Source organism: Peromyscus leucopus, chromosome 10 (assembly GCF_004664715.2).
Source record: "Peromyscus leucopus breed LL Stock chromosome 10, UCI_PerLeu_2.1, whole genome shotgun sequence".
Lineage (NCBI taxonomy): Eukaryota > Metazoa > Chordata > Mammalia > Rodentia > Cricetidae > Peromyscus > Peromyscus leucopus.
In genome coordinates, this window is record NC_051071.1 from 32,259,306 (window position 1) to 32,281,278 (window position 21,973).

General features: G+C 42.2%; 1 protein-coding gene across 4 annotated transcripts in view; it reads left to right on the forward strand.

The window, feature by feature from the left end:
* Cc2d2a (coiled-coil and C2 domain containing 2A) overlaps positions 1 to 21,973 on the forward strand; it is an 83,741-nt gene that overhangs the window by 56,465 nt on the left and 5,303 nt on the right. For all 4 annotated transcript variants that reach the window (XM_028892928.2, XM_037209003.1, XM_037209004.1 and 1 more), the window contains 11 exons: positions 327 to 418; positions 3,613 to 3,780; positions 5,619 to 5,724; positions 7,153 to 7,262; positions 8,634 to 8,730; positions 10,020 to 10,118; positions 11,913 to 12,089; positions 15,728 to 15,931; positions 17,974 to 18,063; positions 19,400 to 19,513; positions 21,268 to 21,402. In XM_028892928.2, the coding sequence (XP_028748761.1) occupies positions 327 to 418; positions 3,613 to 3,780; positions 5,619 to 5,724; positions 7,153 to 7,262; positions 8,634 to 8,730; positions 10,020 to 10,118; positions 11,913 to 12,089; positions 15,728 to 15,931; positions 17,974 to 18,063; positions 19,400 to 19,513; positions 21,268 to 21,402 (1,392 nt within the window). The remainder of the gene's footprint in view (positions 1 to 326; positions 419 to 3,612; positions 3,781 to 5,618; positions 5,725 to 7,152; positions 7,263 to 8,633; positions 8,731 to 10,019; positions 10,119 to 11,912; positions 12,090 to 15,727; positions 15,932 to 17,973; positions 18,064 to 19,399; positions 19,514 to 21,267; positions 21,403 to 21,973) is intronic.

Genomic DNA, 21,973 nt, shown 5'->3' on the forward strand with positions numbered 1-21,973 from the left:
CCTCAAGACTGGTCCTATTGTTTTCTATTTATTGTTACTGTATTCATTCAACAAAATATTGCTATCTACATTTCAGAAACTTTTCAATGTCCTAAAAAACATAACAGTGAACAAGATGAAAACAAACAAAAGCCAGTTTCTCAAACTCCACCCTTCCAGAGTTTACAGTCTTGTGAGGGGAAACCAGAGCGTTTTATGGCGATAGAAAACGGGTGGGAGTGGGCTGTTAGAGGGAGGACTATGTGACTTCAAGTCACTCAAAGAAATAGAGTCAATGGCGTTTAAATAACATAACAGCCCTAAGTAACGCTGATTTCTTTTCCCAGGTTAGAGAATCAGTAGTAAATCGCTTCCTAACTGCAAAACACCATTTCCTTCTTTCTGACTTGGTAGTGGAAGAAGAAGTCCCCAATATCAGGTAAAAATAATCAAAGCTATAGCTGCCTGTGTTCTATCTTATTCCTTTACATGGAAGATGTAAGATTTGGTCAGTACTGTCTGTCATTACCCAGTAATGACCATGTTAGTTGAGGGATTTATATCAGGGCAGAGCATCCTAGGGCCACTCCATCAATTCCCAGTAGAGCCCATCCTGTCTTTCTCTACTGCCAAATCCACCTTGGTAGCCCTTGTATTTCCCATTGCAGTTAAACTAACTCTGACAGCATCCCTTCCTACACATCTTCCCTGCTTTTCTAATCTCCTGATACCAGGCTTCCCCATCCATCTCACACAGTGAAGGTGGCTGAGATCACACCTGTAGCTGGAGTTTTCCTGCCTTGCCCACAGTCAGGACAAATCTCTCTCACCCGCTAGTCCCACAGCCGCTCAGACCCAACCAAATAAACACAGAGACTTATTTTGTTTACAAACTGTATGGCCGTGGCAGGCTTCTTGCTAACTGTTCTTATATCTTAAATTAATCCATTCCCACAAATCTATACCCTGCCACGCGGCTCGTGGCTTACCGGTACTTTACATCTTCCTCGTCCTGGCAGCTGCTGACAGGCAGTGACTCCTTCTGCCTTCCTGTTCTTTTATTTCTCCTCTCTGTTAGTTCCGCCTATACTTCCTGCCTAGCCATGGCCAATCAGGTTTTATTTATTGACCAATCAGAGCAACACATATGCCATACAGACCATCCCCCAGCACAGCCAAGTGCAGACCATCTCAGACACCTGCACTCAGGCCCGGGGTCCTAATCATCCTCTATGCGGATCTGCTGGGCAAAGCCACGAGGAACCCAAGAACGGGCTCCCACAGGACATACAGAACATCCCACAGCACACACCCTCTGAGGTTCCAGGATAACAGGGGACAGCCTGGTTCTACCACAGAGCTGAGCTGTGTGTTTGCTGAGGGCCACATGGAAAAAAATGGATATTTACGTGGAAGTTGGGCACTGGCTTACTGGTTTGATTCCCTGTTGGACTAATCTTCAGATAGTCTCAGTCAGGTGTGGTACATGGAAGTAAAAAGATAACTTCCTATAAGGGTGGTCTTGGGGGTGGGGAGGGCATTCACTTCATGACCTTCTCAGTGGTCAAGCATCCGGCCTTGTGTAAAGGTTATTTCTAGGGGTTGAAGAGATGGCTCAGAAGTTTGGAGCACTTAATGCTCTCCTAGGAGACCTAAGTTATGTTCCCTTCATCCACATTAGGCTCTTCCTAACCTCCTGTAAGGCCAGTTTCAGGATATCTCTTCTGGTCTCCATGGGAACAAGTACATACTCCCACACAGACACACATTACACACAATTAAAAATAAAATAAATCTGCACAGCTTATTTCCTCTGCATGCACTTCCTCTTCCCTGTCAAGCCAAGAAAGAAGACATGGTACTATCCGTGGTGGCCCCTTGCAACCCCATCCATATACCAAAGGGAACGGTGACCACATGGATACCTGCCGAACCTCTCTCCTTAGTATAGACTTTCATTGAATATTTTCAGACATAAAAGTTATAGTTAGCACAGATGATGATGTTCATGCTGTTTTTTTCTTTCTTTTCTTTCTTTTTTTTCTGCTTTACTTTCTGCATTAAGTTCTGAAGGCTCGGGGTATGTTCATTCTTTTTTTTTAAATTTTAGTTTGTTCTTGGCTTTAAATTAAAATGCTTCCATTTCTGATAGTCTCAGTTGATAATATACTCCTAGGCTGGTTGCTAAGGAGGCATCAAAATCTCACAAGAGCAGTCATGATGTGGGGAGAAAGCATTGGCAAGGCAGGGGATGTGTCATGTCAGGGCGCCTGGCAAAGCTCTCAGGCCCCCATCTTTGGGCTAGGTGACTAGAACATGGCCTGAGTTTAAATCCAATTCTCTTCCTACACTAAGCAGCCTTCAGCAATCAAGGCATCTATCAGAGTCTTTGGTTTCTTTATCTGGAAAGTATGGTAAATGTTATAAAGACTAGAACTTTCTTATGTAAGGTTTCTAGCGCCCCTCTGACTAATACGGAAGACATTTATATATGGTACCTATTCTGTCTAAGACACTAGATAGCGATCTGAGCCACTCCTGGAGTCCCCTTGGCATTCCTTATGAGTCACACCAGTAATGCTCAGACAGCAGCTGCAGGGCCTTCCTTCATCCTCAACTAGTGTGTGTCACTTGTAAAGGCTCAGGCAAGAATCTGCTGGGCCAGGTCATTCCTTAGCAGAAAGACAAAGAATCCAGACACTGCCACCAGTGGCTAGCTGTGTCCTGTGGCTAAAGGCACTGTCACAAATCAGCTTCTAGGCGCATGGTCAGGTCTGTTTTCCCCTTTAGTTCCTCCCACGAGTCACTGACCTTGCTGCTTCTGTCTGTAGGCAGTGTGTATAGTAGAGCTTTTCAATGAACGGCAGAGAGGCTTCATTTCTTCCCATTCTTCCCATCAGCTTTCTCCTTCCTTCACCTCCTGCACAATCCCTCAAATGCTGGTCACTGCCATGCCAACACTTACTCATTTAGGAAATCTAGTAAATGCAAGACAAGTGCCAGGGTGCTCTGCGCCCTTCCTCACTAACCCTCTCAACCACTTCAAGATGCTAGTGCCCTCATCGTGCACGTGAGGGAACAGACTCAGAGGTGAAATGATTTGTCACAAGGCAAAGAGTGGAGCCAGGATTCACACTCAAGCCTGGATAGCCTCAGAGAGCAAGAGGCAATATCCAGAAACTTCCCGAGAAGGCCATGTGCACTGTCAGGTGAATGGAGCTGGCTAACACCGCTCTCGGGGCTCAGAGGCAGGCAGGGCTCCTCCCAGCAGAGGCAGCTAGCTCTCTGGGGAAGGTGGCAAGACTAGCCTGAGGGAGGGTGAAGGGTGGAGAGTGCAAGGCATGCTTCAGGAGCTGGTGAACAAGGCAGAGAACAAGGCAGGGGATGCAAAAGAGAAGGGGGGATGGGCAGGCCTGACTTGACTTCCACTAATGAGTGGCAGCTGGAAAAAATAATAAAGCATGCAGTGGGACTCTCTCCCTACTCCTACCTGGTTTTGTAGAATTTTTAGAATCTTCCCACCCTCTTCAAAGGGGTCTCTGAGAGATCTTGAAGCAGAGTTAAGGAGGCCATGTAATGATTTTCTAGACCTTTCTTTTCCACCGAGTCCTAATCCTGTTCTATAATCATTAGCATCTTGGGCCTAAGCCTTTTTAAATTGGCGGAACAAAAGCGACCACTGAGGCCACGGAGAAAAGGCCGGAAGAAAGTGACAGCCCAAAACCTGTCCGATGGAGACATAAAGCTGCTGGTGAACATTATCCGGGCTTATGACATTCCTGTGAGGAAGCCCACAGTGAGGTGAGTGCCCTAGGAACAGCCTCGTAATAGAATGTGCAGAACCCCAGACAACCTGGTCCTCCTTTAATTTTTTGGGTTTTTTGTTTGTTTGTTTGGTATTTTTTGTTTGTTTGTTTGTTTTTCAAAACAAGGTTTCTCTGTATAGCTTTGCGCCTTTCCTGGATCTCGTTCTGTAGACCAGGCTGGCCTTGAACTCACAAAGATTCACTTGCCTCTGCCTCCCAGGTGCTGGGATTAAAGGCGTGCGCCACCACCACCTGGCTCCTCCCTTAAGTTTTAATGCAATGGGACTTGACCATTCTTGATGAAGCCCCACCCCCATTGCTCGGAAATAACAGTCAACTTAGGTTCCACGATGGGAGTGTGGGGAACATCCTGTGGAACCCAAGGACAAGTGGCATGGCCAAGCCACGTGATAAACTGTGGGGACCCAGATGGCTTTCCTGAGTCCTCCTTGTCTCTCCTGCTTTCCTCCCTCTGAGTGTGCTTCATTTTTCTCATGTGATAGAAGTACTATGCATCCACCAACCATGCATCACCTTCTCAGGAGAGAAGCTGGGTGCTCACCAGGGTCAGATGCTGATAACCCATGGTCTGGTGACCTGCAGCAAAGAGGTGGGGTCCAGGAAACAGGCCTGAGCTGGACAGTAACATAAGAGGTGTCTGTCCACGGTTGGCCTCTGTTACCTGTTCAGGAAAATGAATTATGACTATGGTGGTTCAGCGTATTGGGGGAAGTGGAGAGAACGTGGCTACAGGGGGGTCCAGCTGAGTTTCTTATAGAGATAGAGGGATAAAGAATTTTAATTCTTTGTTGTGGGTACCCTTGTTGCTGTAACCGGAAGAAAGTTGAACTTGTCCCTTCTCCGTGTACAGTACCATGGTTGGCACATTCACATGCGTCATTTCCTTTAACCCTTACCATTATTACTATCTCTGTCTTACCAGGTGGAAAACAAACAGAGATGGCATATGTAGCCTGGCCCGGGTCACCCAGCACTATCAGATTCCAGAGTGCCAAGATAGCTTGTGGCATCTTCTTTCCTCTCTAGGTTCTTCCTTTCTCCACCCCTCTGTCCTCTCACCCCCGTTATTTTGCCCTATGTCTCTTTTTCTATTTTGTGTGTACATTTGAATGCATGCTATATGAACACATGTGTGTATGGGTGCATGCACCTTCATGCTTGTGTTCAGAGGCCAGAGGAGGATGTCCAGTGTCCTGCTCTATCACTGTCTACCTTAGTCCTCTGAGATAGGACCACCCATTAAACACAGAGCTAGGCTGGTGGCCAGCGAGGCCTCACTTCCCTTCTGTCTCTCCCTCCCACAGTGCTGGAGTTACAAGTGCATGCACAGTCATGCCCAGCTTTTTATATGGGTGCTGAGATCCAAACTCCCATTCCCATGCTTGTGTGGCAAGAGCTCTTACCACCTGGAATCTCTTCAGCACCTGCCCTTTTTCTTTACTAATTCTTCATCCTGTTTCAGAACATCTATTGATACAGTGAAAGGGAACCATAACCAGATGGAGCCAGGAGCTGCAGGGAGGGTCTGGGGTTCACCATGACTCAGGCACCCGTGAGAGTGAAGGAGGGGACAAGATACCCTTTCCTCTGCTCCCAGAGATCCATGCAGGCTTGGGAAGAGAAGTTGGGGAAGGCCTTGGCAATCCTAAGGTGCCCCAGGATGGAGCAGCACATACTCAAAGTCTTCTAGATGTCAACAAGCTTAGAGACAATGGCCACTCTGAGAGCCGCTAGCACCTCACATCTTCAAAGGAACCATCCCAGTAGACACCTGCCTTGTCATTTACCCCTTTCATACCTTTTCCCTCCTAGCAAGTTTCAGCAGCCTTCCAGAGCTTCGAGGACTTTCAGTGAAAAGCAAACTGCTTCCCCCGGCACACACAGTCCAGTGCACAGCACAGATTACCCCCTTGGCCAGGTGAGAGAACAAGGCTGGGTTTCTGCTTTGAATCCTGTTCTGTACATCTTTAAGAGTTCCCTTTAAGGGCCTTGGCTATAGTTCAGTTGGTTCAGTGTTTGTCTAGCATTCACAAGGTCCTGGGTTAGATCCTTGGCATTGTATAAACTATAGTCCTTGCACTTGGAAGGTGGAAACAAGAGGATCAGAAGTTCAAGGTCAAGACAGCTCAGTAGTTAAGCATACTTGACTGTTCCTACAGAGGTTCTAGGTTCTATTCCCCTCTTGGCAACTCACAACTGTCTGTAACTCCAGTTCCAGAGGATGTGATGCCCTCTTCTGGTCGGCCTCTGGGGGCACCAGGCATACATTTGGTACAGACAAACACTCATGCACATAAAATAAAAATAAAGATGCAGGCATATGCCTTTAATCCTAGCACTGCAATGGCAGAGACAAGTGGATTTCATTTCAAGGCCACCCTAGTCTACATAAAAAGTTCAAGGCCAGCCAGGGTTATACTGTGAGACTCTGCCTTAAAATGTTAGGAACAAAGAATAATCTTGGTGAATGTAGCACAAACAAACATACAAATTGCAATTGTCTAGAAACACAATTTCTTTTGCAAAATAAGTGCACCAGAAGCCAAGAGGCTAGGGAACACACTGAGGCAGGAAGTCCATCTGGTTTTTATTCTAACACAGGTGGTGACTATGTCTTTCCCCCACTCACAGTCTTTAAAGACTGACTAGTTTTAAAAGAATAACAATAGAAATGAAGGAAAGGGGAAAGGGCCCAGACCCAGGCCATCAGATTCCAGGATGCAGCAGAGAGGGTGACTTTCTGCAAATACAGGTTTTACCAGGTGGGGGGATTAAAGATGGGGGAGATGTTTATATATTTAAAAACAAAGTTCAACGTCATCCTCAGCTCCATAGTGAGTTTAAACCCAGCTTGGTGTGAATGAGACACCAGCCTTCCCTAAGAAATGGCTGGAGAACTGGGGACATCAGAGGAGAAATTTGTCTCCCAGAGATCTCCTTGCAGGAGAGCTCTGGGGCTCAGGCAGCGGTGGGCAGCAGACCAGGCCTTGGCCAATGCAGCTTAGTTGCACCTGTATCTTGTTTTCTATGTAAACCCACCCTTACCTCAAGATCCCAAAGATGGACTGAGAGGTGGTCACTGGATCTCTCTGTCCCTCTTCCCCATGTGACATTGAAGAAATCTCCCTTTTTTACTTTTCACCAAAAGGGGAAAAAAAAAGAAAGAATTACCTATAAACTCCTGGACAGACTTCCTGTTTAATTTTCTTCTGAAAAATACTATTTAATAAGTGTGTTCTCCTTTGCCTAAGATAGAAAATAGTGACGTACGTGATACGCTTAGATCCTTCTGTCAAGAACAGAATAACTAATCATTACGCACTTGGGGTTTGCTCTTGACTTTCAGGTCTTAGTCCGTCCTTTTGTAGAAGTCTCTTTTCAAAGAACAATCTGCCACACCACTACAGCTGAAGGACCAAATCCCAGCTGGAACGAAGAACTTGAACTTCCATTCAGGTAAATGGAACACTCCTCTGTATGACACTGGAGTGGCTCAAGCCAAAAAAAGCATCCTGGCTGAAGGAATGGAGCCAGAACCTGCTTCTCAATGCCCACAGCTGGCTCTGCTCTGGGAGTGAGGTTGCCGGTGTGGTGGCACACACTTTTAACCCCAGCACTCGGGAGGCAGAGGTAGGTAGATTTCTGTGGGTTCGAGGCCAGCCTGGTCTACATAGCAAGTTCCAGGCCAGCCAGAGCTACACAGTAAGAAGCTGTCTCAAGAAAAACAAAACAAAAAGAGTGAAATCATGGTCACTATTGGAACCTTCTACTTTCCTCCAGTTCTGACTTCCTATAGGCCAAAGGCTTTTATTAGCTTAGCACCTGAGATGACCTAAATTATCGTGAAGAAGAAATTAAAACCCTTAGAGGGAAGATGGCTTAAAGGCTTAGGCGGTAGGTGTGACATGTATTCTCTGTCCTTGTGTGAGAGGTCCTTAGGATGAAAAACAAATTAGGGTAGCAATTAGAAGTAATTAGGTCAAAAGAGGGCACAGTCACCACTATTATATGTAACACAGGCAAAAGATCAGAAACTGAAAAGCAGATGAAGATTTTCAACTGTGTGGTACCCCAGTCTCTGGCCCGGCTGTGGAGGGACATGTTTACATGGGCGTGGTAATGGTCATGGGCCTGGTCTAGGAAAGGATTCTCACCCTTGTGGTGTTTGACTTCCGAGTGAGGAAGTGAGGAGATGCAGCTTTCATTCCTCCAGCCATAGTCTAACAGGAAGTTCATGACCAGGGGTGAGCCCTCTGGATGGAGCACCTTTGGAGCCCAGGTGCTTAGAAAGGCCATAACTCTGGTGTTGGCTGGAGATGTTGTAGCCATCCCCAGAGCTAACTCAGGCCCTGGCAGGCCAGTTTCTCTCAAGAGTTTGGGGAATATAGTATCTACCAGCATAAACCAATGGAGTGTTTGGATCTGCAGAGCCCAAAGTTCAGAACCAGTCCCATTGCAGTGTGTAATAAAAATGTGTATTCTAGGGGCTAAAGAGATGGCTCAGACGTTAAGAGCATTGGCTGCTCTTCCAGAGGACCCTGGTTCAGTTTCCAGCACCCACATGACAGCTCACAACTGTCTGTAAATCCAGTTCCAAGGGATCCAACACCCGCACACAGACATGCTTGTAGACAAAACACCAATACAAGTAAAAAAAAAATTAAATAAGTAAAAAGGAAAAATGTATATTCTGTATCCTTGTTAAGAGATCCTTGGGATAAAGGACTGTGCGTGCTCCTGCTCCGTATTTTTCAAGCACTGACACTGGGCATTCATAGTACCTGTTTCACCTGTTTTCACGGCCTCTGTTCCTGTGCTATCTCACAGGGCCCCGAATGGGGACTACAGCACAGCCAGCTTGCAGTCAGTGAAGGATGACGTGTACATTAACATTTTCGATGAAGTGCTGTATGACATCCTGGAGGTAAGTTGTCAGTTTTAAGAGTCATCAGAACTCGGCATTCATTTTCCCATCTTCCACCACCGTTTACGCCCGAGCACAGGGGGAAGTGGGGGAAAGGACAAGGAAGAAGAATGGTGATTCTACTTGCAGCAGAGTACTTCCTGTTCCAGGGTTGTGCTGGCTGCTTTAGATACGCTGTCTTATTCAATTCCAGAGTAATTCTATGAAGCAAGTTATTATATCTCTGGCTAACAGTGAGAAAACTTATGTTCAGAGAAGTTGGCTTTCCTAGGGTGGCAAACTTAAATGTCTGAACCTAACCCACACGCTTTCAGCTAAAATCTTGCTGCTTCCTTACCAGCGAATAAATTACATGGGGGCCTTGGAGAAAGGTTCAGTAGGTAGAATGCCCACTGTGCAAGCATGAGCATGCAAGTTTGGAGTCCTAGCACACATGCAAAAGCCAAGTGGGGTGGTATGCACCTGCTTGAGGGTAGAGAATCCTGGGGTTTGCTGTCTAACTAGTCTAGCCCAAACAGGAAGCTCCTATTCAATGAGTGACCCAAACTCAAAGAATAAGGTGGAGAAGCAAGTATGGAAAACATACTGGCAGAAAAAGAGAAAAAAAGCGGGGGTGGGGGGGCATACTGGCATCGATTTCTGGTATCCATATGTACAGCACAGCCAAGAACACCCACACATACCTGTTGTGGAATATTACTTTAACTAGGCAAAGATGTGTTACATTTTTTTATGCTGTATTTGTTTAATTATGTAAAGATGTATTGTTTTGTCTGCCTAAAGCACCTGACTGGTCTAATAAAAAGCTGAATGGCCAATAGCTAAGTAGTAGAGAGAGAGGTGGCAGAGAGAATAAGTAGGAGGAGGAAGCTAGGCTTAAAGGAGAGAAGAGAGAAAAAGACGGAGACACCCGGGGACAGCCAGCCACCAGCCAATCAGACAGAGTAGGAAATGAGGAATGAAAGAAAGATAAAAAAAACAACCCAAGGCAAAACGTAGATGAAGAGAAACAGGTTAAGTTAAGTTATAAGAGCTAGTGGGACAAGTATAAGATAAGGCTGAGCATTCAGAACTAATATAAGTTTCTGTGTCATGATTTGGGAGCTGGTTGGTGGCCCAAAAGAAAGCCTGCTACACATATCCATTCACATGCACATGCATGTGCGCGCGCGCACGCACGCGCGCGCACACACACACACACACACACAAACACACAGAGTGACAGAGAGAGACACAAATGTAAATGCCTGAAGTTCTTAAATAATTATTACTTCTCCTGCTTTCTTTAGGATGATCGTGAAAGAGGAAGTGGAATCCATACCCGTATTGAGAGACACTGGTTAGGATGTGTGAAAATCCCATTTAGTACTATCTATTTCCAAGCAAGGGTAAGTAACAAAAGTCAGAATTACACGTGACTAGGAAACATCTCTATCCATTCTTCCTATTAAATTTTGAAACCTGTTAAAATGTATGTGCACAGCGCTTGGAAAAATAAAAATCACTACATCAAGTCATTGATCTTCCATTACTTACATGATATATTCATAACTCCTGTTCTTTTGAGTTAATAGCTAATGTATGGCTACTTGAATCTAAGAACTTTAAAGCATTTAAACAGAAGGAAAGAGTATGGGACAAAGTGAAACTTGTCAAAATGATGAAGGTGGAGTGGATGGATGCCTGAAAGTAACCTGAAGGAAACAGGGCAGTTGACAGCCCAATTTATCAAGTACATTCTATCAATACTTCTCAAAGTGTGCACAATTTAAAACATGAAAAATCATTAACACAGGCATTCTTGACAAAGACACTCTTTTGCAGACATAACAGTTCAGCTTAATAGATCCATGAGGTTGACAGTTCTTTTCTAATTTTGTAACTCTACTGAGGCAGCTGAAGACTCTGGAATCTCTTCAGTATCCCAGCATTAACTCCATGGTGATAGGCAACTATGTGCTACTGTGATAGCTACACAGAGCAGATGCTGCCTAAACCACAGGGTTTCCAGCAAAAGACTCAAACTAAACCTCTATTCTAAGAGGCTTAGGTTGCCTGTCAAGCATAAACTGGAAATGCAATCTTCCCTATTGCAAAGGGACAGTCTAGTGATGTACTTACCATGAGAATTATATTCCCCCATTCAGTAGATTTTAAAAGAAAAATAAGAGCATACTATCTTACAAGTAAAGCTGTCTGTAATGTTTGACGGTTGTTGAATCTCAGGTTTGGAGGTTATTTAGAAACCATTACACTGAATGGCCTAATGTGTGGAGCTCCTTTGCTTTGTGGCAGCAGCACCCATGCTCTTACAGCTCACCCTGCAGGAACTCATGACCTCTGGAGGCATGTCTGCTATGTGTGTACCACCTTTAAAAAACACAGCTATAGCCGGGCAGTGGTGATGCACACCTTTAATCCCAGCACTTGGGAGGCAGAGGCAGGCGGATTTCTGTGAGTTCAAGGACAGCCTGGTCTACAAAGTGAGTTCCAGGACAACTGGGGCTGTTACACAGAGAAACCCTGTCTCAAAAACAAAACAAAACAAAACAAAAAAACACAGCTATTAAGCAGAGAAAGATGACACGAGGAGGTAATAGTCCCTTTTTGCAGAGCAATTATCTAAACTATGGCAAATACACACTACTAAAGTCAAGCAGAATATACTAAAACATTAGTGAAAGGAACAAACTCTACGTGAGGATATACAGGTAGCAAAGCAGTTCTGAGATGACACTAGACCTAAGCCTTGAAACACTGGTAAGATTCTGAAAGACAGAGAAGGAATGCTGAGAAATCAGAAAAGGGGAAGGCTGCCAGCCAATGAGCATGCACTACATGCCAGATATTGTTCTTAGTCCCTTACATCTCTTAGCTCATTCCCTGCTCACCATAGTCCTACAAATCAGGTCCTGTTATTTTCTTCTTCTTACAAATGAGGCAGCTGAAGTACTGGGAGTGTAAGACAAGATCTGAACTCAGGAAACATTCATGACTAGTGCATGCTCTAGCAAACAAAGGAAAGTCAGGGAAGCAGAGAGCCCTTCCTGCTGAGAACTTAGGGATTCTAACCTGACCAAGGTTAACATTTATCTGATGCATTCAATTATGAGAAATGGCCCTTCCCTTTGAACTTGTTACAAAATCATCACAGTGCTTACCAAGTCATATTTTCTTCACAGATTGATGGCACATTTAAAATAGACATCCCTCCAGTTCTTCTGGGATATAGTAAGGAGCGAAACATTATTATGGAACGAGCCTTTGATTCTGCCCGAAGCCTGAGTGAAGGCTCTTACATCACCCTGTTTATTACCATTGAGCCTCAACTGGTTCCTGGAGAACCAATTCGAGAAAAGGTAATGGGGTACAATCTGGAAAGTCACCTTGGAAGCTGAATCCTAAGACATGCTTGCTAGGCTAAGGATTTATAAACTTTGACTGGACTCTATAAACAGAAGTTCTCCTATTTTAATATCCATTCATTATGCTTTCAGCTAGGACCTCAGGTGGCAATGGACAGACATGTGCATTTACCCTTCACAATCTCATAGTTAAGGCAATCATCAACACAAACTTTTGGGAAAGCAAGACAAATATAAACATGTTCTGCTTTTAGAACAATGTGCTCCACATGAATAAAATGGAGTATGACAATTAGAAAATCAGATTGCTAGTTGACATTTACTGGCACACATGCTAAGGAAAGATTTCCATCTTTGACCTCAGCTCCCCAGCTACACTATGCATTCAGTCAGGTCACAGTCATACTCAGATGACCTTCAGAAATTACAAGGCACTTTATGAAAAAAAATATGCATCTTAAATAGCTGTAGAAAACAGTTTATTGTGTAGCAGGTATGGTGGTGCACACTTTTAATTCCAGGAGAGGGAGGTAGAGGCAGAGGCAAGTCGATCTCCGTGAGTTTGAGACCAGACTGATCTACGTAAGTGAGAACCTGTCTCAAAACAACAACGAAGTCTACCATGCTTACATGCATGTATAAACTTAACTTTCAAGTTATTGTGTTATGTAACTTATATGGACCCCTGGGTTTCCAATTGTCATTAAGTCTGAAATGGGGATGGAAACTTGAGCCCACTTCTGGGTTTTTTCAGTATTACAGCTTGTTTAGCAGAGAAAAATACTAGGTGTATAGCCCATCAGCAATGCCTACTCAGGAAAGGAAGGATTAATGGAAGCTCAAATGTACTGAAGAAGTAATCTCAGGTCCTAAACTTCATTACTAAAGCTGAGGTTCTCTAGAAAACAGCAATGATCATGTCAGATCATTTTCAGAAAGGGAAATCTTCTGAATGTCTATCTCTAGGTGCAAGCTCAGGAGAAAAACAACAAGCATGTCCACACACAAATGCTCTCAGACTAAGGGCAGGATTGTGACTTCAAAGTTAACCTGGCAACCTGTTGCTGCCTTCAGTGACATTTCACTTCCCCTCTATGGCTGTATGTATTTTCCATTGACCTCTGACATGACAGACAAGTTGACAGGCTTCTGATATCCTACAAATGCAGTGGTAGAAAGCCCCACATGATTCCCCTACACATTGTTCAAGAAAGAGACGCTCTCTTTCTTGAAACACCAGGACCACAGCTTGGAAATGGTTTCCCACTAACTACAACTTTTTAGGATGATGGATTAGAACTGTCTGTCTAGCCTCATCCTTCTCCAAATTATTTTTTAAAAATTATTTACTAGAACACAATTTTTGTACATCAGTAGCAACCCTGAACTTTAACATCCCTAACTTTACAATGTTTAGGTTAAAAAGTCTTTAAAACAGGTTGTTAATGCTGTTTTCCTGTCATTTCTTTTCTGTTGCCTATGGTAGATGAGTGGCATGCTTAAGAAGGTACTGAGTGTCTTGTTTTATAATCCATAGATCAACAGCTATGCTTTTACTAGCTGCTTTTGTCCACTGCCTCCAGGGAACAGGTGCTGGGTCCCAATGTATGTGTGATCCCTTGGCAATGAACGGTAGATGCCTGTAGAGTCACAGAAAATGTCCAGCCATGTGTGTAGCATGCGTGAGGCCCTGGGTGCAACCACTAGTATAGAAAAAGACAAAAGAATGCCTTTTGGCCCATTTGTCATTATATTTGTCAGCAAGTGACTTCATTGACTTTAAATGTCTCCTGCATGCTGGGAGTTCAACTTCACTTTTCCATGACTGTTTCTTAGAGAGGCAATGCAGATATTTCTTTCTAACAGTTATTTCTAGTCAGGTGAGGTCAACTGACCATTCAAAGGCAGGATGAACTTATTCTGTTTTCTGAAAATGTTTCATTAGCTGACAGGTCAAAGAACTGAACCACTTAAGAATCTTCTAAATTGCATTTTGAATAAACCTGAATTTGTTAGTTCCATCCAAATTGCTTCAGGAGAAACAATGCAAATTCCTGTAATATTTAGCCTTCCCATGGCACTTCGCAGATCACAAGCAGCATACTTCTCCTTCAGTACTGGTGTCTTAAGACTTGATAATGATTAGAAGCCAGCATGTGTGTATTAGGTGCCAGGTATTGTAGTGATATATTGTGTACTCTAATAAAATTTGCCTGAAGATCAGAGAATAGAACAAACCACTATTAAACATAGATCAGGCAGTGGTGGCACACAGCTTTAATCCTAGCCTCAGGAGGCAGAGATCCATCTGGATCTCTGTGAGTTCAAAGCCACCCTAGACTACATGAGATTGACTCAGTCTAGGAAAGAAACAGAGCTAGGCAGTGGTGGCACACACCTTTAATCCCAATACTTGGAAGTCACACGCCTTTAATCCCAGCACTTGGGATTTCATGCCTTTGTTTCCGGTATTTGGGAGGCACACATGCCTTTAATGCCAGCACTAAGAAGGAAGTAATACAGTTGGGTGAAGAAAGGTATAAAAGGTGTGAGGAGACAGGACTAAAAGCTTTTTGGCTGGAGCCTTTCAGGTGAGGACTCAGAGGATTGAAGTCAGAGGATCCATGGAGTTGTGGCAGTGGCTAATTTCTTTGTCTCTCTGACCTTTCAGCATTTACCCCAATATCTGGCTCCAGGTTTTTTACTAAAAGACCTACTTAAGATTTGAGCAACAAGATATAGGAAGGAAAAGGTCAAACACAGGTCCTACCTTCAAGATACATAGCAGAGCATCTGAGTCTAAGTAGCTGAGATGTTTTCTGCCACACATGCCACCCTGAAAGGCCAACAGTGTGCTGACTCAGCTCTTTGTTCTAGACCGTGCCTACAGATGCTTCTCCCACATCCTCTTAGGTCTCCCCATAGCACTCTGTAGAATCTGCTCAAATACTTTAACTGTTTGGCTGCTTATCCATGTTCCATTCTAGACTAGAAATTCCTTGAGATTTTCTTAATTGAAAATGTCTGGAATCTTTTAGACTCTTGGGAAATTTTTTCAAATGGCTACATGAATGAGTAAATGATAAATTCAATAAATAAATTTAAAGGAGTAAGAATGAATTCAATAGTTTTTTCATACTCTCTTTGCTCCATAATTTTCCACTTTTCTAAAATTACACCAGTTTCTGACTTGACAGTTCTACCCTAGGCTAGAAATCTGTGACACCGTCCACATTTGAGATGTGGATATTTCCAGCTCTCTTTCCCTTAAAAGACTAAATCAAAACACACATAAAACTCTATTGCTTGTGCTCATCACTCAGATTAGTATTTCATCATTTAATTTGTATAGTTGTTTTTATTAATCTAATAGTTTTCATATGGCTTGCCTATTCACTACTTTCTTTCTGTCTTATTGAATCTAAATTATATACTTAATGATGATTTTAATTCTTAAATTATCAACACAATTAAATAAAGCTGCAAAGATACCAAAAAAATGACTTTATAAAGAAGTCATTTAATCATACCTTCCAAACCACACATTCAGCTCATGGTGCCTGTGAAATCCGAATGTTTTCTGTTTGGTCTCCTGTAATCATATACACCCCATGAAGTATTTCTTTTTGAAGTTTGACAGCCAGGAAGATGAGAAGCTACTTCAGGCAACAGAGAAGTTTCAAGCGGAATGTGCCCTAAGGTTCCCACGGCGTCAGTGCTTCCCAACCGTCATCGACATGAGTGGGAAAACTGTGTTCGTTACTCGATTTCTCAAGCCTTTAAACCCTCCCCAGGAGCTCCTCAGTGTCTACCCCAACGACCCACAGGCAACTGCGGTGAGTGTGCCACAGACAGTCAGTGACGTTTAAAAAACGTTTGAAATACCAATGTACTGCCAGGTTAACATATTTCATGATGCTTAAGCTACTAAGTCACAGAGATCATCAAGCATGAAAGTAATGATTCAAACTATCTTATTGTCATGAGGATATCTGTCTTTAGGGAAATCTGAAAGTACTAGAGATAATGATAATCCTTTGTTCATCCTTTCTATAAATCATTGAGTGTTTACTATACCCTTGGCTTTATATTAGGTGCTAAAAAATTAACATATGAAACTTTCAAAATCATACATAAACATATTTTAGTTATACATTCTCAATAAGTGTTAGGCATGCAATTTCTGCTATAGCAAAATAACTACTCAATATTCTGCTTAATTCTATAAGCATCACTGACTTCAAATTAACAGCAGTTATTTGAATCAAATGTATTTTCAATATTTAGCCCATCCTAACATGCACTCACATTGAGATATTAAATATACATGTACCAGCCACAGGCTTCAAAACTCCATACCCACCATAAAATTGTATAAAACTATAAGCCATATATATATTAAGCCAGTTTTAAGTGAATACTATAACCCATAACTGTTCTGAGGATATGGCTAGTAAAGGGAGTGATTGCTTCTAAGTTGTTTTTTGTTTTTGTTTTTGGAGACAGGGTTTCTCTGTGTAGCTTTGGAGCCTGTCCTGGAACTCACTCTGTAGCCCAGGCTGGCCTCGAACTCACAGAGATCCGCCTGCCTCTGTCTCCCAGTGCTGGGATTAAAGGCGTGCACCACCACCACCCAGCTTCTAAGTTTTAATATAGTCATATATGTGTGTGTATTATATATATACACATATATGACTTTTGTAGATATAAAATTCACTATATACAATTAGTTTCTATAGGAAGCCAAATAGGCCTTTGTGAGTTGTGGGTAGAGATTGATCTCAGGCCTCTGGAATGCTAGAAAAGTGTTCTACCACTGAACTGCATCCTCAGTGCTCACAATAGCAATTTTTGTTCTTCCTAGAATTGTAAATGTGCATATACTTCTCCCAGTAAGACAGTTTAAAATGGACAAATAAAATATTCCAATATTTTTTAAAGTTGTGGCTAAGATAGAACTGAGAGAAAACAAATCAAAGACACTGAAAGTGTTTGCTTTCAGGCTATCTGGTCACTCATGATGACTAGAGTTGGGTTTTGATGAGGCACAAGGCTAAGGGAGAAAGCACCTAAAGCATGGAGAAACAGCAAATAGGCCATGCTTTGCCAAAATACCACAAAAAACAGGTATCTAACCCGGTTGCTAATATTGTTCTCTTCTGAAGCCTCTTGAGTTGGGACTCCACAGTTCACTTAGCTCTCAGCACACTACCGTTTTTCTTCCAAGCTCCTAGCAGGATGACCCCTTAAGCTCTGCTTACAGTGTTCAACTACTTTTCTAGTTCAAAGTTTCAAAGTCTTCCACATCTATCCAAAAATACCTCACATGGTTCTATCTAAGAGCAATAGCCCAATCCCTAATAGCAACTTCTGTCTTAGTTACTTTTCTATTGCTGTGGCAAAACATGACCAAGAGAACTTAGAAAAGAAAGAGCCTTGGGGTTACTGTTTCAGAGGGTTAGAGTACATGATGGTAGAGTGAAGGCCTGCTGGAGGAATGGCTGAGAGCTCACATGCTTATCCACAACTGGGAAGCAGAGAGAATGAATGGCTGCTTTCAGGACTAGGCTAAGAAAAGTGCAGTACAAGATGATTCTAAAAGTCTTGCATGCCCACCCCCAAAAAACCAAGGAAATGCAAATGAGAAAAGAAGTGTGAAATAAGGACATTTCAAAGGGACACTAGTGCTAATTTCTTCATAAGATAACCTTCTTCGTGGCTTCAGGAGAGGATTAAGATATGAATGCATTTAGTAAGCACTTTGTGAACATCAGTTTCATCCTCTACACATATATGAAACTTCTTTTAGGAAATTAAATGGGGATGCAGCTTTCTTTCTTATTGGAAGTTATATTAAAAGTTCATTTTCTTTATACAGGAACTGGTAGCTCGATACGTGTCCTTGATCCCTTTCTTGCCGGATACTGTTTCCTTTGCTGGTATTTGTGACCTATGGAGCACATCCGATGTGAGTTCATCTTCCTGGCTGCTTTACTGCCTTAACTGCACATCAGCTAGATGGCTTGCATAATCTTAGATTGCATCATTCATTAGTCATCGCAAAAATCTACTTGGCCATCTGTTAGCAGTTTGAGCTAAATTCTGAAATAGTTTATTCCTGGTTCAGTTTTATCAAACTTCAAAAGTTAAAGAAATAAGAGCTGAGGATACAATTCAGTGGTAAATGTTTGCCTAACAGGTGCAAGGACATAGGTTAGATCCTCAGCAACACCCCCCACACACACAACAAAAAGTATTGTTTCAAAGAATTATTCACACAGAGAATGGAAATAACATTTCACCTGTCTTGATGAGGAACTATCCTAATATTATATTAACAATATCACAGCTTTGTTTAGAAAATGTCTAAATCTCATTCTACAGTAAGAAATTGTATATTTCTTAATTTGTGAACTTTCTAAGGTATGCCATGTCAAACATTCTTTGCACTAAGTCAGGGATCATGGGTGGTATGAAGCAGAGCCAACCTTTATTACCACAGGTATTTCATGTGCTTCTGGATTTCACGTTGTCTGATGTCTCCATAAAATTTAACATACACACTTTTCTTGGATGGAAAGTCCTAAATTGAAAAAAAAAAGTTGTACTTTCCCTTTTTTTCTCCCAAATGCATGTTGGCAACATAAATCTCGGCATTTTTAGAGGTAAAGCTGTTAGAGTCACAAGGGGTCTCTTTCTCAAGAAGATACATGAAAATATACAAAGAAGAAAATTGCGTATCAGCAGAGCTGGACTAGGTTGCCACCTCGTAGGTATTACCACCTGATCTTTGCCTCTGTACTTCAGCATCTGCAAGGCTGATAAGGAGAGCAGCTGCTCTGGGATAAGTCAGTCAGTTCATGTAACACACTTAGAAAATGTTTAGCCCTAGTGAACTATCAAATACACCTTAAAGGGGAAATTTACTGTTTCCACCCACTGCAATCTTATTGATTCTAGATATTCATGCCATCAGCATCAATGCTAAAGAAAACATGATGTCCATTAAAGAATTGTCAACATAGCAACAAAAATGTCTGATACTTTAAGGCACTCATCTTAACTAAGACATTAAATTGTGCATGAGAAGCTAATGTGATGAGGCATGTATGCCTTTAATCCCAGTCCTGGAGACAAGAAAGCTGAGGTTAGATATTGCCCGTTCAGGGCCACCCTGGGCTATATAGCAAGTGCCAGACCAGCCTGAACTGCAAAGTAAATGAACTCCTGCATGCATGGTCAATCTAGAATAAAATAGTCAATATAACTTTTTTGTTTGTTTGTTTGTTTTTCTTTTTTGTCAGCAATTTCTTGATCTCCTGGCAGGAGATGAAGAAGAGCATGCAGTATTGCTATGCAATTACTTTCTGTCCCTGGGTAAGAAGGCATGGCTGGTGATGGGCAATGCTATTCCTGAGGTACGGCTACGTAAGGTGCTATTAACAAAAGAGTGTGGTTATTCATGGGCAGGGCTAATTTTCATGACAGTCCTTCTAATTGCTATGACGTGGCAGAGAGAATGACGATGGATACCACATGGAGTGGCTTAACTGCAAACACAGGGCCCTACACTTCAATTTTGGCAAACCTGAACATTTTACCGCCTACAGCCCCTATTTAGCTGTTCTTTTATTATGCATCCTACTCTATCAATGTTCTCCACAATCTCATTCCTTTGGAAATATTATGCTAAGGGGTGAAGGGAACTCTCTCTGTTTACACTATTTCTTTTACTGCTACAAATCTGGGAGGAAGTGGGGGGACACCAGATGAAACACAGTAAAAAGATATGTTGGCAGCTCTGTTTTGCTGTTACTGTCAACATGTTACTAGTTTAAAGATTTGGTGATTTCAGAGTATTTCCTACCCCACAGAAAAATACTAACAGGTTTGAAGCATAATAGGTAATCCTGGGGCAAGGTGAACAAGTGTCTGTGGATAGTAGCAGCTGATCTAAAGTGGTGTTTGAAAGAAGCCATGAAGCTCTAGGAGTCCTTGGGAATTATATACCATTAGTTACCAACCACCTGGTACAAGGAAAAGACAGGCAAGCAAGTCATGGGCCTGAGCTCAAAGTTCTGTGACCCGAAGCAAAACATATCACAACTCCAAGGCTATTTGTGAGCATCAAATTATGCATCAGTGTAGCTGGAGTTTTCTCCAGTCCTGCCTGGCCTACGATTAGGACAAATCTCTCTCACCCGCCAGTCCTGCAGCCACTCAGACCCAACCAAGTAAACACACAGAGATTTATATTACTTATAAACTGTATGGCCATGGCAGGCTTCTTGCTGTTTTTATATCTTAAATCAACCCATTTCTATTAATCTGTAAGTTGCCATGTGGCTCATGGTTTACTGGTATCTTAACATCTTCTCATGGCAGTGACTAGCAGCGTCTCTCTGCCTCAGCCTTCCACTTCCCAGAATTCTCTTCTCTGCTTGTCCCACCTATACTTCCTTCCTGGCTATGACCAATCAGCATTTTATTTATACAGAGCGATATCCACAACACATCAGCAATAAATGAATATTCATTGAATAAAAGAATTATAATATATGAGTATTCCCATTAGGAAGTCATGTGTATCCTTCCAAATCTATGTGTTCATGTAACTATAGACTGTGTACCAAAGGTAAGTTACTTTATTAGGAACTGAAAAAGTACTTTGGCATAATCAGCCTTCTAGATACTCAAATGGCAACTTTATTGGCTCTGTAAAGAGGCCCACTAGCAAGAGTTCTTCAGCAAGCCTTAAGATATACTGACTGGTAAGGAAAGTACCATCTTTGATTACTGCACTCTACTAGTACCAAATCCAAGGTTTTTGTAAAAAACCTATTCCCATTTTAAAATCCATTAGCCATGAAATTTAGAAAGCAAAGGTCCAGCTGAAATGAAGAATTGTTTCTGGGATGGGAAAGATGGATGAGCAGTTAAGAATACTTACTGCTCTCACAGAGGACCCAAGTTCAGTTCTCAGCACCCTTGTTGGGCAACTCACACCCTATGAATACAGCCTGAGGGATCTGTTGCCCTCCTCTAACTCCTCAGGTAGCCACGCATGCACACACATAAAACCCATGCCATTTTTTAAAAAGAATTCTGTAAACTACTATTGACCTTATTTTATAATTAATTGAAAAATATTTTAATGGTTATTTCTTTTCAGGGTCCAACTGCCTATGTTCTAACTTTGGAGAAAAATTATTATTTAATATGGAATCCCTGCAGTGGACATTGTTATGGACAATTTGATACATTCTGCCCCTTGAAAAGTGTGGGCTGTTTAATTGGTCCTGATAATGTGAGTATTACCATTTCCTCTTAAATATGTTTGGTTTTTTAAGTTGACCAATTTATGTATATATTTAATATATAGGTAAAGAATGTATAAATACAAATACTTAAATGAGCATTTATATAAATGTAAGTAAGTTAGCAGGATTGGGAGAACTGTCCACTTTAACTAATCTTAAACTTTTGGTTTAATTAGTCATCAGACCTTCAGAAGCAGTACAGAAGTTTTTTAGACTCAGAGGATCCAGTTTCTGTCCTGGCTCTAACTTGCTAACTTTCCACAACAGAGCTTACTATGCCTAGTCCCTTCTATCAAAGCAAATTTGTCACCTGAGAAGATTGGATTTCCCTTATTTAAAAAAAAAAAAAAAAAAAGTTCCTGTGTGTGTGTGTGTGTGTGTGTGTGTGTGTGAGAGAGAGAGAGAGAGAGAGAGAGAGAGAGAGAGAGGCAGAGACACAGAGAGAGAGTAAAACAACTGAGAACTGATATCACTGACTGTAAAATTCATATAAAATCTAAAAAAAATTTAAAAGAAAAAAACGTAGCCTGTGTGAATCTTTGCTTCCTTCACTTTCTC